The 19247-nt window shown below is 44.8% G+C and overlaps 2 protein-coding genes across 4 annotated transcripts in view; both read right to left on the minus strand.

Annotated features, from left to right (window-relative positions):
• Positions 1-19247, minus strand: part of LOC309383241 (sterol O-acyltransferase 2-like) — a 126069-nt gene that overhangs the window by 57693 nt on the left and 49129 nt on the right. For all 3 annotated transcript variants that reach the window (XM_081935533.1, XM_081935532.1, XM_081935530.1), the window contains one exon: positions 15270-15284. In XM_081935533.1, coding sequence (XP_081791659.1) covers positions 15270-15284 — 15 coding nt within the window. The remainder of the gene's footprint in view (positions 1-15269; positions 15285-19247) is intronic.
• On the minus strand, positions 104-5528 carry LOC309383249 (sterol O-acyltransferase 2-like). Its single transcript, XM_081935558.1, has 5 exons — positions 5433-5528; positions 4523-4621; positions 3843-3978; positions 2189-2334; positions 104-312 (listed from the first exon to the last, which is right to left on the minus strand). Exons 1-5 carry the CDS (start codon positions 5511-5513, stop codon positions 262-264), a joined length of 513 nt encoding a protein of 170 aa, XP_081791684.1. The 5' UTR covers positions 5514-5528; the 3' UTR covers positions 104-261.

The following is a 19247-nucleotide window of genomic DNA, read 5'->3' on the forward strand; positions in this document are numbered from 1 at the left end:
CCAAGAAGAGCCATGAACTTGACATAGCAGGGATCTTTATAGATGTTCTCTCTCCACTAGATGAGAGCCTTCGAACCTACAAACCAAATTTTAGCATTCTCACATAAGGAATTTCCAAATGCAGCTTTCCCTCAAGGTAGTGGAGGAGATGCATGATGTACTGGGAGTCCTTGTTGCCGCAGCAGCAGGGTAATGTGCTACCCTTGTGAGATGTCATTTTGGAAGCAAACTAAAAGACTAGGGTAGGCTGGAAATAGTTGCTTATGCGTGGCAAGACCAGGAACGTGGAGTCACTTGCCCCCAAAAGGTTTTCTGAAAAAAGAAAACGATGACTATGTGAAGAGAAAAAGAACAGCTGGAAGGGGAAGAATTGTCATGAGGCAAAATGATACAAGAATTGCAGCTAATCACGTGCTTAGATCTGGATCAGCAAGATCAGCCGTATAAGTGTTCCAACATAATCAGAAGCCCATCAGCACAATAACATTCCCAGAGTTTCAGCAATGTTAAAGGCAGCACTGGAGAAACTTTGAATTGCAGGCTTAGCCTATTCTGGGATGGAGAATCTGGCTCTGACAGTTTTGCTCCTCAGGCCCCTCAACTCGTGGAGGCAACCCAAGGTAGCCCAGACTTGAAAGATGTTACTTGTCTCTTAGACTCAGAATTTTCTATGTTACGGAGCAACAAAAAAAGAAAAGATATGCTTTAACTCCCTGCAGGTGAGCATCTCCAGCTATGCTGTAAAACAGAATCTTGCTATGAAAAAATTACAGAACCTGGTGTCCCCAGAATATGCTGGATTCCCAATCAGAGCCAATATATATGGTTGACAACACGCTGGGCATATCTGCTGCTCTCAATGGACCTTTTATTTGGTCTTTTTTCCTGTTTAGGGCTCCATAAAATGAAGAGAAATGAAGTGAAAATAAAACAATAAAAACTTTACAACATCCATATATCAATAACAGTCAAGTCGGGGGGGCTCTGGCAGTCACTACTGCTGGTTTGTTCATGGGTGCGCAGTGCGTGCTTGATGCGCGCTGTGCACGCATGTGTAGTGCAATAAAATTATTTTGTGCATGTGCAGAAGAAGAAACAAGATGGCGGCAACTACAGTGCCACCCAGAGAACATGTTGGGGAGTGTGGCAGCCCTGGGTCAATGCCAGTTCCAGCACGTAGGCCGCCAAACCACTACCGGTTTGGTTGAACCGGGCCGAACCAGTAGAAATCCACCACTGAGTCAGGTTCTTTTTTCACATATTGAATGCCCCCAAATACAGCTAATGTTAAATATTTTCTCTTTATTTTTTATTGATTGGATTGAATTATTTAATGTTTTAGAGCCAAAAGGTGACTCAGACAAAATCTTAATAAAGTAATATAAGCAATAATGAAGCAATCTTTAAATAATGGTTCCAGCCAGATTAGAGAGGATTTTTTTCTCCTATTTTGTCTCTCTCTTTATATCTGAAAGCAACAAAAGTAGAAACCATGGTACTCTCATTTTTAACAATACCTACTGTAGTTTCCACATTCATGCAAAATGTATTCCAGGCCTCTGTTTTCCCCAATAATGATGAGATAGAACTTATTTAACTTAAGAGCTGTTTGGTGTGCTGGTTCAGGTACCGGTCTGGAAACGAGGAGACTGTGAGATCTAGGCCTCCCTTAGGAATGAAAGTAAGTTGGGTGACTTGGGGCCAATTGCTCTCTTTCAGCCCAGCCCATCTCAAAAGTTAAGAAGAAGGAGCATTGGATATATATATATAACATCTTCAATTCACTAGAAATAAAAGCAGGATAAAAATCAAATACATATTTATTTTAAGCTAGCATAGATACAGGTAAATAAAGCTAGGAATAGAGAATGTTGGAAAAGGAAGGAAGGAAAGAGAAGGATGACCAGTAGCAAAGTGGATGGAGTCAGTTATACTGGCTATGACTGAATCATTGGGAGACTTGAAAGAACAAATAGGCATAGGTCAACATGGAGAAGATCTGTTTATGTTGTCACTAGGAATCAGAACCAACTTAATGGCACAAATTAACTGGTCAGTCAGTTGGTCAGTTGGTCAAGTTAATTAGTAAGCATATAGGGATACAGACTATATCCCCTGAGCTGCTATTAGCCATTGCCAATACCAGCAGAATTAGAATCTAACTCCACAACATAAACTGTTTACTCACCTCCTTGAGGGGACAGTGGACCTGTGCAAACCACTTTTGGCAGTATAAGGAGAAAATGATTGCTAGGCCCAGACAGAGGCATATCCATATGATGGTATTCCAGACAGGCCATTTTCTCTTATCATTGAGAACAAAATTAAAAAACACTACAAACAGGACAAACAGAAAAGGGGTTAATGGTGTATATTCCAGCCACAATGAGCCAAGGAGATCTCTCATTCATTGATTTCAAATAATTGTTATCTATAATAGGAATGTTCTTCATGACCAAATCTAAAATAACAGCAATCCCCATGTTAATTGGACTTCTGAATTAGCAAAATTTTATTTTTATTTTCCAGTTATTGATTTTATTTCTGCACTTGCCTTTTAATTTATAAAATTGTTCATGTTTGATATTATATTTTCTCTCCCTTTGGAATGAAGAATCTTAGTTTTCTCAAGTAAGAGCCACTGTTTACTCAGTCAATGACCAGCAAGATTTGAAAAAAATACTGCACCAAAATAACTTTCTCAAGCATGAAAAATCAGTCTCCATCCTAACCATGTAGTGCATCATCTGAGGCAATAATACAATGCCCATGGCTGCCTGGGGAATTCTGGGAGCTGAAGTCCGCACACCTTAAAGTCACTAAGATTGAGAAACACTTATTTGGGGAGGGAGACAGGATAATGCTTTGAATATTTTCCTATCTAGTCTTTCTCAATTTGGGAAGCTCCACTCATTTAGGCAAGCAATTCTCAGGATTGTCTATGGAGATTCTCAGTCATCCAGGTCAAGGTTGTCCCAAAGGAGCTTTTTCAAGAGGCAACTGGACTTTTTCATTTTTCTTCCAAAAAATTTCTTCCGCTCTGACTGGATGGTGGCTGTCCATTCCCATGGATGTTGACCTTCCATTCTCCACCATCCAGTCAAAGTTGAAGCAGCTTCTTGGATGAGAAGCAAAAAAAATTCAAAGGAAAACCAGAAAGTCCAGTTGCCTATCGAAAAAGCACCTTCGGCATAATTCCCAGAATTCTGCAGCCTATGAAGGCTATGATTTATTTATTTTATTTATTTAGTTTTTCACTCGTGTACAAGATAACTGGAATAAGAATAAACATGAAAAAGAAGACAGGAAATGGGTACAAATAATGGGGACAGTAGGACAGGGACATTGACCTCTTAGGAATGGGGTGAGGTCAACAGTAGACAGTTTAAGGTTAAAGTTATGGGGGTTTGAGGATGTAACAAGAGAGTCAAGTAGTACATTCCAGGCATTGACCACTGTTGCTGAAGTCGTATTTTCTGCAATCGAGTTTGGTGCGGTTTACCTTCAATTTGTATCTATTGTGTGCTCATGTATTATTGCGATTGAAGCTGAAGTAGTCATTGATAGGTAAGACATTGTAGCAGATAATTTTGTGTACTACCCCATCACAAGATCCTGACCACTGGCTTAATATATTTTGAATAAATTTGGAGCAACTCCACTTACCAGTGGTAAAAAATGAATGTGTGTCAATTGGGAAGTGTGGAAACACCAAACCAAAGGAGGGTAGAACAGAATGAAAGAAGGTTCACCAAGAGCAATCCATGCCACATTCTTTTTTTACGGGATTTGCTTGAATCTTCCGAGGAAGGGTTCAGTCCATTTCCTGAGGCAATACTAACCTCCAATCATGGCAAAAAGCACAAATAGGACAGGAAAGAAGAAGCCAAAAGCCAAGGTGATTATATATTCATGGGTAACCGCTAACAAAAGGAAGACCATGAGCATAGCTCCAGCTTGAGCTCTCTCTCCCATCAGCTGGAAGAGAAGGAGCACAAGTGAATTATAGACCTCATCTTGGTGTTCACCAATAAACAATGAAGATACGAATATAGAAATTAGACAGAGCAGGTGTACTTTATGGGGTAATATAGAGTGGGTTGGTAAGCATGTCAGCCCTTTCAGGTAGTCCAAACAGTAAACCAATAATAGCAGTGGTGGGGTTTAAATAATTTAATAACTGGTTCTCTGCCCTAATGATTTCTTCCAACAACCAGTTCACAAAACTGCTCAGAAACGTAACAACTGGTTCTCCCAAAGTGGTGTGAACTGGCTGAATCCCACCACTGAATAATATTACTTTTATTGCAAGGTTACAGTAATAGAATCTTGCAAGTCTGAAAGCACTTCCCCCCTTCCTGGTCTTTATTTTCTGAACAACAAGGGAGAGCCTCTTCTGAGATGTTATTCTACCCCCATTCCTGCTGTGCGCTGAGACTTCTCCTCTTGAACATTGTCCTGGCTGCAGTTCTTCCTCCTGCCCCCAAAGATTATTATCACAACCCATTACAGCCTTACCTACCCGGATAAAATCTTGATAAATATAACAGTACAGCCAATCGTATACAATCCAATTCCATGACCGATAGAATGTTGAGAATGATGTGGAATTCCACCAGTCCTAGGCAGGGAGATTGAAATAAAGAGCATGAAAAACACAAATGCCAGGCTTGAAACTGGAACATCACTGTATTTTGGCAAAGAAAGAAACAATCCACTCTAGATTGTCTGTGTACAGGTAGTTTTTGAGTTACAAGGGCAATCAGGATTAGAATTTCCATCACTAAGTCAGTGGGGAAACCAGTGGGAAATTGCAACTGCCAATTTTGGAACATGTTATTTGATCTCTCTTATATAGTCCCTACACATACATGTTTGTACAGGTAGTCTTCATTTAGCGACCACAATTGGGAGCAGCAACAAAGTTGTTAAGTGGTCATGAAGTGAAACAGTTATGTTATTTATCTGCTAAATTTACATAGCTGTCTATCTCACCTCAAGTGACTCTGGTGCCATATGATAAAAGCAAAAATTAAAATGTTTTGCATGCAATTAGTATGGATAAAACCTGCTTGCAATCTTACTTCAACTTTCCTTCGCTTTACAGACCTGCAAAGGTGGTAAATGTGAGCTTTGATTATCACTATACTTTATCATCATAGTTGTAACTGCAAGCAGTTGCTAAATGAGGGACCACCTGTATTTATTACTTTGATTACAAGCAATCAGATACTTCAGTGTCAGCTTCTCCAGTACATGTATTTTAGCAAGTTCAAATTTGCTTTTCTTTCAGAGCCATAACCTCTCAGAACTCTTTGCAAAGTTTTTCAAATTGTTCTTCTTGGCCAATGGACCATTCACGTCTATCCATGAGGAATGAAATCCATACTCCCCATATCTTTCTTGCAACCTCCCCGTCCCTATGTTATCACCTTATAGAAGGAACGGTCTGCAAAGCGCAGAATCTCAGCAAATGTGTTTGGCCAGCAGTGGAAGTGGAAATAGTTGACCATTAATAGAAATGATATCCCTGAATGAGAGAGGCAAAGAAATACATTAATTCTTCCCACTCTCTGGAGATAGAAGAGATTAAACTTTTAGTTATTGTTACAGATTTAAGAAAGACAATTGCAAATCAAGTTACACTTTTAGGCTAGTATCCTAATGGAATTTCTATAGAGATTCTCAATCATTCAGGTCATGGTTGGAAAAGAAAGAAAGAAAATAAGGGGGGGGGAGACACACATGAAGGAAAGAAGGAAGGAAGGAAAGAAGAGAAAGAAAGAAAATAAGTGGGGGAGAGACACACAAGAAGGAAGGAAGGAAGGAAGGAAGGAAGGAAGGAAGGAAGGAAGGAAGGAAGGAAGGAAGGAAGGAAGGAAGGAAACTTGTGATCACAATTGAGCCCAAAATTTTGGTTGCTAAGCAAGAGTGTTGTTAAGTGAGTTTCACCACATTTTCCAACTTGAAACCCACCAATGGTTTGTACGCTGAAGAGATAGTTTCCCTGGAGCTTCCATGTTGCTCAAGTGCAGGCAGATCCTCTCTGCATATCAGTTTAGCAGGAAGAATGCAAAGCTTTATGTGCACATGACAATAGCAATAGCAATAGTAGTTAGTCTTAAAGTATATTCTGCTTCATAAAGCTTTATAGCCCTCTCTAAATGGTTTACAGAGTCAGCATATTGTTCCCAACAATCTGGGTCCTCAATTTACCAACCTCAGAAGGATGGAAGATCAACCTTGAGCTGTGAGAATCAAACGTCTAGCAGTCGGCAGAATCTGCCTGCAATGCTACATTCTAAACACTGTGCTACCACAGCTCTTCTTATTAGGATATTTCTTATGTACAAAAAGTAGCTTATGATATATCTTATGTACCAAAAATAGTTAAGGTTTGATACAGGATGCAGAGCTCAGTTTTCTGAAAGTCTGCCTCCATTGTGTACAAAAGCAACAAACAAAGGAAGTTTTTCTTCCATGCATTCACAAGGATATGTATAGGGGAAAATGCAATTATTGTATTTTTTGGACTGTAAGACACACCAGTTTATAAGGTGCACCAAGATTTCGAAGAGGTAAGTAAGAACCCCCCCCCCCCCCCGGAGCACTCTGCAGACTTCAGCAGGGCTGAGGTAAGGTAAAAACGCCCATGTTTTTCACCAAAATAGGGGCATTTTTCCCTTCCCCCAGCCCTGTGAAGCCTTCAGAATCCTTCTGGGTGGTGGGGAGAGACAAAAACACCCCCATTTTGGTTAAAACTAGCCCATTTTTCTCCTGTTTTACACCAAAACAGGGTCATTTTTCCCTTCCCCCATCACTGCTGAAGCCTGCAGAGTGCTTCTGGGTCATAGGGGAAACCAAAAATGCCCCCCTTTTTGCAAAAAAAAAGAGGTCCATTTTTTGCCCATTTTTCAGAAACATGGGATGAAGGGGTTAGAGTTAGGGTGCATTTTTGACTCTGAAAAATACAGTAATAAAATCTTGCACAGTGTGTCAGATTTTTTCCCCTTAATTTTTGAACTGCTTTGTAGCCTGATACAAAAGACAAACAAATAGGTAAATAAATAAATCACTTATATTCTGCAGCTGTTCATGCTAAATAAAGTCTGGCAAATAGGAGAAATTGTGATTTGTGAGGGATTTGGGGAAATTTACTGGACCCAGGCAAGTGGTTTCCTTTGCTTTGCATCCATATTCCTTTTTTTAGCATTTAGCTACACTTAAAAGCTGCTTACAACATCTACTTCAAGTCAAACTCACCAACTTGGTTCCTGGCATGGAGAAGAGGAGGCATAGATTCTCACAGAAATGAGTAGCTTTTCATCAGGAACCGAATCTATGGCACAGAGGGAAATGAGCAAGGAAACAGCGTTGAGTTATGCTGTAGATATCCTTGCAGAGGACTTTAGTATTCGGCTCTTCCACCTACCTGGCCTTTGGTACCATCCTTGTGGATATTCAAAGAAAGGAATTGTACCCATTAGCTGAGTAGGACAGGGTGATCCAAAAAGTCTCAAATGTTCCCATGGTGGATCCCATGGATCCCATGCTGCTCCAGACTCTTGTCTCTCTAGACTTTTTAGACAGAAATGGCCTCTGCTTTCTCACTTGGCTAACTGTCAGCTATACTGCCTGCTGATCTTTCTGCTCAATGTCTTTGTTTGATAGGGTAATGAAGGCAATAAAAGGCAAGTGATGACAACAGCTCTTTATTAGGTCAAGTACAGGCATCCACTGACTAGGGGTCTGGCAGCTCCCTTTTTTAAGGGGAAGCTGCCCAGCTCTTCAGCCAATCAGGGTCTCTCTGTTCTGCCTGAAAGGAGAGGACCTGAGTGGAGACTGCGATTGTCCTTGTCAACAACTAGATAGGGAGGAGTATCTAACACCCCTCCCCCCTAGGATGGAACATCCTAGTGAGTGACGTAGTCGCGCAGGTAGGCGGGCCTCTGGGTCGACCTGCTGGACCTGCGCAGTTCAGATGGTTGTGTGTCCTCACGCTGGATGGTCGGACCCGTTCCTTCTCCGGACTCGTTGGACGGGGACTCCTGGAACCTTTCGGAGGTCTCGGCTGGTATCGTTGTTCGAGGACTTGCCCGTGCCCCGTTGGTGTCGGCTAAGTCCCCGAGTCCTTCCGCCGCAGTCTGTGGGGGGTGCGGCTCGACCTGCGCTAGTGTCGGTGGCGTTTGCCGGCTCTGGGAGTTGCCTACCCGTCCCCGGAGTTGGTCGATGTGCCACCTCCAGTGTCGTCCGTCCTCGAGCCTGACGGAGTAGGATCTTGGGCCCGATATCCCGACAACGGTCGCGGGCATCCACAGGGTTCCCCCTGTGTAATTGTGGGCATAGACTGGGTCTCCGATGGTGAATGCCCGGATCTTTCCCATTGAGTCAGGCAGTGTGTCAGAGGAGTAGTTGGGGTGCAGCCGGTCTAAATGGGATCTGAGTCGGCGCCCCATGAGTAGCTCCGCTGGACTTCTGCCAGTGGTGGCGCTCGGCGTGATGTGTTGGACCAGGAGGTAGTGGTCTATACGGGTTCTCCAGTCGTCCGGGCCCATTCTGCTTAGGGCCTCCTTGGTAGATCTTACCATCCGTTCTGCCTGGCCGTTGGACGCCGGGTGGAACGGGGCGACAAGGGCATGCCAGATTCCCTGTGTTGCTAAGAATTCTTTGAAAGACTTGGCCGTGAACTGTGGCCCGTTATCTGACACCAGCACGTCCGGGAATCCGTGGGTCGCAAATAGTCCCCGGAGCTTCCTGATAACAGAGTCTGTGGTGGTGGATGTCATCAGGACTACCTCCAGCCACTTCGAGAATGCGTCCACCACGATGAGGAAGGTTTGCCCATGCATTGGCCCTGCGAAGTCTATGTGGACCCTGGACCATGGTGCTTGGGGTCGCTCCCATTCTTTTGGGGGTGCCTCTGGGGGAGCCGGTCTGGACTCTTGGCATGGTGTGCATGTGGCCACCCACTCTTGAATGTCCTTGTCCATGTTGGGCCACCACACATAGCTCTGGGCCAACGCCTTCATCCTCACTATTCCCAGGTGACCCTTGTGGAGGGCCTCTAGCACGGCCACTCGTAGCTGTTTCGGAATGACCACTCGGTCCCCCCACAACAAACAACCCCGGATGGCGGATAGTTCATCTCATTTCGTGGCGAATGGGTTGAGCTCTGCCCCAAACGGCCCCTTGGGCCACCCCCTCCACACCCAGTTCAAAATTTGTTTGATGGTTGGGTCTTTCTCGGAGTGGTGTGCGACGTCCCTGGAGGAGATGGGGCCCGAGTCTAGGCAGTCGATTAGGAGTACGACGGTCTCGGGTGTTGGATCGGCGAGCAGCTCCGGTAGGGGGCATCGGTTCCGTGCGTCTGCGTGCCCCAGTGTGATGCCTGGACGGTGGATGAGTTGGTAGGAGTACGCGGCCAGGAAGATCGACCATCGGGTCATGCGGGGGGAGAGAGACACCGATGTTGGGTGGTCTCCAGCTATCAGTCCCAGCAGCGGCTTGTGGTCTGTCACCAAGTCAAAATCCCTGCCGTACAGATATTCGTGGAATCGCTTGACCCCCGCCACGGCAGCCAGGGCTTCCTGGTCCAGCTGGCTGTAGTTTCGTTTGATGGTGGACAGCGTCCTCGAATAGAATGCGATTGGGGCTTCCGTGCTGTTTGGCATCCGGTGGCTCAGGACAGCGCCAACTCCGAACGGGGAGGCGTCGCAGGTCAGTACCAATGGCAGGGTTTGACTGTACTGGACCAGGAAAGAGTCTGCTGATAAAAGTCCCTTCACGGCGGCAAACGCCTTGGCTTTGGCTTTCCCCCATGACCACTCCGCGTTCTTCGATAGCAGGCGGTGTAGCGGTTCAGCAACCGTCGCTTTCTGCTTGAGGAGCACGCTATAGAAGTTAAGGAGCCCAAGGAACGCCTGGAGTTCAGCCTGATTCCGGGGAGTGGGGGCTTCCCTAATGGCCCTGATTTTCTGGTTGGTCGGGTGAATCCCGGAGCTGTCAATCATGTATCCTAGAAACTCCACCCTGGGTACGTTTATTTTGCACTTCTCTTTTTTGAGACGGAGGCCCTTTTTCCGGATTCTGTCTAACACAGCGTGAACTCTTTCTATGAGTTGCGCTTCGTTTGCGGCGGAGACCAGGATGTAATCGAAATAGGGGATGACTCCCGGTATTCCCTGCAAGAGGCGTTCCATAATACTTTGGAATAACCCAGGGGCAATACTAACGCCGAATTGCAGGCGCTTGCACTTGAACGCCCCCCTGTGCGTTACTATGGTCTGGGCCTCTGCAGTAGCGCTATCTACTGGCAGCTGCTGGTACGCCTGCACCAAATCCAGTTTTGCGAAAACCTTCCCTGGGCCGAGCGAATGAAGTAAGTGTTGGACTATGGGTATGGGGTACACACTTTGTTGCAACCCCTTGTTGATTGTGCATTTGTAATCGGCGCACAATCTGATTGACCCATCAGGCTTGACCGGAGTCACTATTGGCATTTCCCACTGGGCGTGATCGACGGGTTCGAGAATCCCCTGGCTCACCAGTTTGTCTATTTCTTTATCGATTTTAGGTCGGAGCGCAAAGGGCACTCTCCTGGGTTTGAGCCGAATTGGGGCCACATTTGGGTCTAGGCTAAACGATATGGGGTCCCCCTTGTACTCACCCAGGCCGGAGGCAAAAACGTCCTGGAACTCCTTAAATATAGTTTCCGCGGTGCTCCCCGTGGCGGCAGTGGTTGCTTGGTCTGCTTCTTCTAGGGCGTTGACTTCGGCCACGACCATTCCCAGAGCCTGGAACCAGTCCAGTCCGAAAAGGCTTTGGAGGTTGTCCCGCACCACGATCGCCTGTAGTTTCTTCGTGATCCATTTGTAGCGTACCGTGAACGTGCCTTGTCCCACGAGGGGAACCAGGTTTCCTTGATAGTCGCGGAGACGGACGTCGGGGCTCCTGAGGTCCCCCTTTCGCATCGTGGGGACCGTCCGTTTCAGCACTGCCCATGAAATGATCGTGAGAGCTGACCCGGTGTCGATCTCCATCTCACAGGGGGCGCCCTCGATGAAAATGGTGACCTTGAGCTTCCTTGGGCGGCTGATCCACACGTGACAAACAGGGACCGTGACGCTTGTAATCGAGTGATGCCCCCGGTGTTTCTGGTCGGATGCGGTGAGGTTGGCCACGTGGTCGTCAACCTCTGCCCTGCGGAGCTGCCTCTGGCTGGGTCGCTGCCTCCGATTCGGCCCTCTCTCCATTCTCTCGGGGCGACCGCTGGTTGCAGGGAGTTCGCTGCGGCATACCCTGGCTATATGCCCCTTCCGTTCGCATCACTGGCATGTCGCGTCCCGGAACCGGCAGGTTGCTCTTGCATGATCGCCTCCACAGCTGGCACAGGGCAGGCCGGGCGATTTGAGTTTTCGCGCCGGCACTGCGCGGCTACTGCGCATGCGATGGCTGACCTCCTCGTCGCTCTTGGAGCTCTCTTGTTCTATGGTTTCGCGGTGGACGCGGGTGCTCCTGGGGGACTCGGAGGGTGCGGAGAGGCGTTGGAGAGTTTCAACGGACTTCTGCGCGGACTCGGTCACCTGTGCCTCGTCGAGGGCAATCTGGAGGGAGAGGTTGCTCCTCGCTAGCAGTCTTGCCTGCAGGCCCCGGTCTCGGACCCCCATTATGATCTGGTCCAAAAGCGCATCGTCCAGATCCCGGAACTCGCAATGAGTTGCGGCTTTCTGGAGTTCGGCGATGTACTCGTTTATGGACTCGCCCTCCAACTGGTTCCTCTGGTGAAAATGATAGCGCCGTACATACTTGGACGGTTTCGGGGCGTAGTGAGTCTTCAATGCCTGCTGTAAGGCGGACCAGGAGACAGATGGTAGCAGCGTCGGTTCCAAGAGGTTCTTGGCGGTATCTAGAACTGCGGGGCCGGAGTATCCCAGGAACAGATTCTTCTTTTGGAGATCCGAGGCGCCGCTGAGATCGTTCGCCTCCAAGAAAACGTCGAACCGCAGCATATAGGCGTCCCAGTCGTCTGTGGCTGGGTTGAACGGAGGTGGTTGGGCATAGGTGGCCATTCTGACTCTCTCTCTGGGTTCACAAATGGCTAGTATGCCTTAGCCTTCCTGTGCTCCAGGCGGAATCCCTGTCTTGTGACAAAGCTCTTTGTAGTGAGTTTCGCTCTTTTGTCAGCCTAATTGCCTTCCGATCCCACCTTCGTCGCCAGTGTTTGATAGGGTAATGAAGGCAATAAAAGGCAAGTGATGACAACAGTTCTTTATTAGGTCAAGTACAGGCATCCACTGACTAGGGGTCTGGCAGCTCCCCTTTTTAAGGGGAAGCTGCCCAGCTCTTCAGCCAATCAGGGTCTCTCTGTTCTGCCTGAAAGGAGAGGACCTGAGTGGAGACTGTGATTGTCCTTGTCAACAACTAGCAGTCTTGCTTGGATGAAATCTGCTTATCTTCCCGCTTACAAGAAGAACCTATTTTTGAGACCATGGCAAGTGCTACTGTAAGCATTTATACATGACATATACATGACGATGTCTGCTAAGGACCATAACTTCTGCCACAAGATGTTTCAAAATGTACTGTATATCTTTTTCAGGGCAATGTATAGTGAAGTATATATCTTTAAGCTGGCCTACCATTAATGACTCTATTTGGGGTTTGCCCATGCCATTCAGAGGATACCAGCAGTGGTGGGATTCAAATAATTCAGTGGCATGACTGATGAAAAGTGAAGGGGATTTGGTCCTGCTATTTTGAGGAAGGAAACTCATGAAAGTTCCCATGAACTCTTCAAAATAGTCAGAACAGAGTTAGAATGAAGGAAAATTCTACCTCCAACTGAAAAAATTACAATCAGTCACCCTCATTTTGTTTCATAATCTTTGTTTCATAACAGAATTAATTAGCCAGTAGATGGCAGTGTTTACTTAGCATCTATGGTTATAATCTATGGTTCCCTTATGTTCTGAGAAGAGTTTCCTGCAACAGTTATGACAGTTGAAACCATTAAGTAGCAAGGCCCATAGTGACTATACACTGTACGCTTTATTTGATTTGTATGGCTACATAACCATCCTCTGCTACCAATCTGTATGGCTCTATAATAACCATCTACCATTTCTATAGAATAAAACAGAACCTCTAACAATGCTTCAGCTTCTACAGAACTGCTGATGATTTCAAGGATTTGCCTATCATGGACATTTCCTTCTCCTTCTTTTCCTTTGATGAATTATTTCATTAGTAAGGCTTCCCAATTAAAAAATAGCCCATGGCAGCATACAACATTAAAAACAAACAAACATTAGAATGAGCATAATGGGCAAAAGGCTGGAATAATGCCAGAACCAGATTTTTCATAGGCAGATGGAGACTTCCCATGAATGAAGGCAAACATACGTCTCCCAGGATAATGTTGGGGGAGTCAATCAGGGTCAATTGCCGGGACTGGAGGTTTGATCTTCCAAGTTTCAGACTCGTACTGGAGCTCATCCTCAGGGAACGTCTCTCTCACAAGAATGAATGTTTGATTTTTTTTCATATCCCATCCTCCCTTAAAGGATTAGTTTCCTTCATTTAATACTTACACTATTCCTATTTTCTATATTTTCCCATTCCTCTTTAATAGTAAATTTAGCCTGATTTTCTTTAAAGTCAGTCAGTCTGTTAATCAATTTATTTATTGTTTTGATCACTGGTCAAATGGAATGGAATAAAGTACAAATACAAATCATGACAACAAATGGCAGATGCATACAATGTGACACAACACATATGCTCAGCCATGAACATGTCCACAGAAAGATCCAAAAGGTAACAAGATTCATTCAAAAGGAGGGTACAAAAAGTGTATCTGTGTAACTAGGTGACTAGCATAGAGGAGAGTGTTTGGATGACTAGCAAAGGTGGTACCAATGGAGGCATTCCTCACTTATGCTTAATCTTTAGGTGGGCATAGGAAGGTCCCAAGTGTTACTGTTTAACAGGAGCACAAAGACAAGGAGAAGAACAAAATCCATTTTCTTTTCAGCTAGTAGATGAACAATGACAAGTGGGAGGAGATGTAGCAGGGTCAAGATGCCTGCAGGGCCCCAAGGATGTTAAACTTTGGATGGAACCTAAGTTTAAAGAATAGGTAAATGTGCTTTTAGGATTATGACTGTGTTCCTTAGCACAAAACAAATAGCATCATATCCCCACATCCTCCCCAGAATTAGCATACATCATAGGACAGCCTTTCTATCCTGCCCTCTTTTCTGAATCATACCATCCTTCATCGATGGAATCCACAGTGATTTGTTTGAGGACAAAGATACAGAGCAAGGCCACAAATATGTGGTGGATTGTGCGGAAATGTTCCACCTCCAGCAATGTGCTGTAAAAGAGGGACAAGTTGTCAGCAAGTAAGTAACTGAAGTTGGGAAAGATGGGCAGCTAGAGATCATTGGACAAAACCTGGAAACCAAAGATTTTCATTTAGTGTTTCACTTGTACAAAAGAAATAATATTCAAGTGGCTGGGGGGAAAATATTCCATCTCTGATCTCTTCTAATATGCTAGTAATAACTCTTTGTAGTATTGTGCTAATCAACCTAATCCTTTCAAAAATACTCTATTTTGTTTCCCATCACCTGTATCTATTCTTTTTATACTTTCCCGGCACCCACCAAAGACTCTTAGCATTGTATGGCTATGGAGCATGTTCAGTCCTTATTGGGCTGTTTCAAACTCTTGCTCTTCGTCAACAATGGAATATCAGCTTTATTTGCCCAAGGCCACGTTTGGAACCTGAGGCCTTAGAGAGCCGGCTACTTTGCACATTCTCCCTCTGACTAAGTCTTGTTCACACCATAGCTAGGCATACTTACTCATACAAGGACTGTTGAGGGACAAAGACTTTCTTCTTCAGTAGCTGACCCTTCTCTCTGCAAGATAAGATTTCAAATCAGGTAATATTTAATATATCTCTCAAAACCTTTCTCGCCACTGAGAAGTGGGGTAAAGGTAAGAGTCCCTGAGGATTTTACTCCACAGTCAATGATGACTCTTGGAGGTGGTGCTCATCTCTGTTTCAAGGCCATTGAGCCAGCACTGCCTGATGACTCTATTTCCCCCATCCCTGTTCCAAAATCAATTGCGAGGAACTGCTTCCATCTGTTTTCCTTCTTTTCTGGGATGACACTCAATTATTGGGGTCTGGAATGAGGTGCTTCTTCCAAGGTCTTGTCTAAGAGATCACTGAGCTGATTGTGTACCTTTTCTAGTACCTTCGCCTTCATTACCTACCAACAAAACAGAGGGAATTTAATGATGCCCAGGCCTGTCATAGATTCCTAGAATGCATTTAGGTGATGGACACTGTCAGGGAATTGCACAGATGATGTCCAAATGGAGTCAGAGATGCTGACACGAACTTTCAGTTTTATATAACTAAATATATTCACAGTAGGAACATCATGAGGTAAATTGCAGAGAGCACACAGCAACTAATCACAACTTTGATTGCCTCATGCAGTAGCCAGCTCTTCTCAACTAATTAACTATAACCGTGTGTTCTTACTCATTGTCTGGTTGCTTCCCTTCTTTGATCTGTTACAGAAGCTCCCTTGCCCAGAAAGCCTAATAAATGTAAAGGACCTAATCCTCTATGACAAGGATAGAGACCATGGGACTGTGAAGCCATATAATTGATCATTTTCATCATTCTTGATAATTCATCATTTAGGGAGAATATTTCTTTCTCTAGTGCTATCTGTCACGATGTTAAAAAGTTTGCTAGGCCTGAACTGCCTGAATTGACACTCAAGAGTTAAACTAAGAAAGCTTTATTGCGCAGGTCATAAAACAAAAAAGGGTTCTTATCTGAAAGTGATTTATTGCGCACGCGTTACACATTCCAAATTCCTCTCTTCTTTGTTCGGCAGCCAACTTTTGGCTGAGGAGCTTTCATTATCAAAATGTAACCTTTAGTTATTTCTGTATCATTTACTTTTATTATTTTATTATTAAAGTTTGTTTATTAATTAGAATATTTTTAAAAGACTTATTTTTTTTCTCAATATCTCAAAAGATATGCGGAAGGGAATCAGCCACGGTCCATCGATCTCCAACAGGGTGTTTTTTTTTCCCCTGACAACTTGGTAGCAGAGTTTTGGCTTTTGATGATACAAGCTGAGATGACTACAATTTATGGCTGTATTTTCTCTTCGCGCTATCTTAAGATAACCGACTAAGCCTAATTAGCCATGTCGAAGAAGAGAAAGAAAAAGAAAGATGGGGCGAACACAGATGAATCAGCTTCCTCTGACAAAGAGGCTCCCTCGGACACAGAGAAGCAAGATCAAAACGTATTCCAGGAGCAACAAGGTGCCGAGCCAGAAATGGGGGAAGGAGTTACAGAAGGCAAGATCTACGGACTGAGGTCAGTAAATGTTCCTCATTATCAAGATACAATTAATGAACGGCAAAAGTCTAAACGGCAACTGCCGGCAGAGGAAAAATCCTCCCACGCAGAAAGCAAAGTTTATGAAATTCCCCCAGATGGTGAGCAAGAAATGCAAAGCTATCTTGATCGATTAGAACGTTTTGAAAAATATGTTAGGGAGGCGAGAGTGTGTTTTAACGAAATAAAGCGAAGTAGGAGAAGCTCCCCCACTCCCAAAATGTCTGAGGACGCCATCTTGTCTTCTTCAAAACAACAGCCTAAGACACACCCCACAGAGTTCACTGGTCAATTAGAACAAAGAGACATGTACACGTCACCGAGGTCACGTGGTCCCTTTGAGTCAATTGAACTTCCGGCCATGTATAGAGGGCTGCAGCCAAGAAGTGAAGCTGCACTGCCATCTGCTGGCGGAGAAAAATCATTACAGCAAAAGATGATGAGGTTTAAAGAATTAGCTATGAGTTTTACAGAAGCCCAAACTTTGCCCTCAAAGGTTAAGTCTTCAACACCCCCTGGCGGTGTGGAATTCTCCCTAGATGGAAAAAGGCAAAGCCAAAGGCGAATTCGAGGAAGCCAATTTGATGTTGCCACGCAAAGGCCAATGATGCAACCCCAGCATCCCCTGGTTCAACAACCAGCTTTGCAACCTGCGCAACAAATTGTTCCGATGCACATTCCTCAGCAGGTATTCACAGTCACCCCCTTGACTGGTGAGTCCAAATTAAAGGAGTCAGGAGAGAATTATAAAGCCTGGGTCAGTGAAATTGCGCTCTTGCTTCGAAGAGAAGGCACATATTCCATGGTTTTTAATCCTCCTCCTCCACCGTGGACGCCTGCAATAAGAAACCTCGAAAACAGAGCAATCACGACTTTACTCATGTCAATGGAAATTGAGATCCAAGGTATCTTTCCACCTGATGCAACTGCCCAAGAAATTTGGGCTATTTTGGAAGATTGCTACAGGCCCGTTTCAATTGAATCTTCATGTTTGCTCATGTCTGAGTTCCATGGTTCGAAGTTGAAACCTGGTGAACGAATTGGTGGACATTTGACCAAACTGAAAAGAATAAGAAGTGAATTGAGACAAAATGGCCATGTAATCGATGATATCCAAATGATTAGCATCATCATTAACTCATTGAATTATGAATGGAAAGATGCTGTTGCAAAGATTAACTACGTGCCTATTGCTCAACGCACAGTTAACCACGTTTGCAGACTTTTAGTGGAAGACGAAGCTATCAGGTTAGCTACCCCACATCTGCAACGGCCTCCAGCACCAAAGGCTCCAGCCAGACGTCCCTTCCGAGGAAGAGGCTACGCTCCAAGGATGCCAAAATGCTACACCTGCAACTGTGTGGGACATGACACCCGGGATTGTCCCCAACGAGTTCCAGCTCCCGCCACGTACCAGCCCAGAGGAACAGATTCCAGAGGCAGAGGTAGAGGCGGAAGACAAGGCCGTCGTGGTCCAAGGCGTGATCCACAAGCTCCGCTTGCAACACTGGCCATAACCAACGTTCCACAACCTGATCCAAAGTTCGACAGACGTCTTTTGTGGACTTTAGATAGTGGAGCAGCTGTGCACGTTACCCACAGAAGGGAACTTTTCACAGAGATGGGCGAACCAGAGCCCGAGTATCGAGAACTGTATTCCTTCACCAACCACACTTGCAAGGTTATGGGAAAAGGAACTGTTTACATTGAAGAGCTCGATACACACATCCCTGATGTTTATTACATACCTTCAGCAACCAGTAATTTGCTTAGTCAAAGTCACTTGTCTAGAGAGTTAAAGTTCCAGGTTCACCACCTCGAAAAAGCAAGTTACTTAGTTAAAGATGGTGATATTGTTGCTGAAACTATGCTGATTGGTGGTGTTTATTACTTAAAGCCAAAGCCTAAAGGGCAAGCACAGGCAAGTATGCAAACTCCAAAAAGGCACAACGCAGACCCAGAGAGAGTTGTCCCAGAGAGAGAAAGCGTTACTGTGCCAAAGGCTCCTAAAGCCAACAAACAAAGAAAACAAAAACAGATTGCTCAGAGCAAGCCTGAGGGTCCTCATGAAACTGTTAATGTTGAGAATTCACTAACTGGTAAACCTTTGCATTCCAGGTGTATTCACAAGTGGCACAGAAGATTGGGGCATGCCAGTTTCCGTGTTCTTAGAAAGATGCCGGAGTTCGCAAAAGGTTTGGATCTAAAGGGGTGTAAGGTGTTTTTGGATTGTGCGGTTTGCAAAAAGGCTAAATCCAAGGCGGCTGCAATTCCCAAACACGCTACACGCCTGTCAACACGCATTTTTGATTTGGTACACACTGACATAGTGGGTCCTTTCCCACCAACACTTGGTGGCAGAAAGTATTTTTTAACAATTGTAGATAATCATTCTAGATATGGATTTGTATATCCTATGAGAGAGAAATCTGAGACCTTTCAGATCTTTAAAGACTTTGCAGCGTTTGTTTCTACACAATACCAAGTTCGCATCGCCAGAATCCAGAGTGACCGTGGTGCAGAATTCATGTCTCAGCGTTTCCAGAACTGGATGCGTAAAAATGGAATTCTTCATCAAACATCTGCTCCATATACACCGGCTCATAACGGAGTCGTAGAAAGAAGACAAGGGGTTCTACAAACCATGATGCGTTGTCTTCTAGAAGATGCCAATCTCAGTAATGCATACTGGGGTGAAGCAATCAAATATGCAAATTACATTGTCAACCGTACTTGGAGCAGTGTAATCAATCAAACTCCTTTCTACATGCTGTATGGCTACAAGCCTAATCTCAAGAACCTC

This window comes from Natrix helvetica (genome assembly GCF_964273705.1).
Source record: "Natrix helvetica genome assembly, chromosome: 1".
Classification (NCBI taxonomy): domain Eukaryota; kingdom Metazoa; phylum Chordata; class Lepidosauria; order Squamata; family Natricidae; genus Natrix; species Natrix helvetica.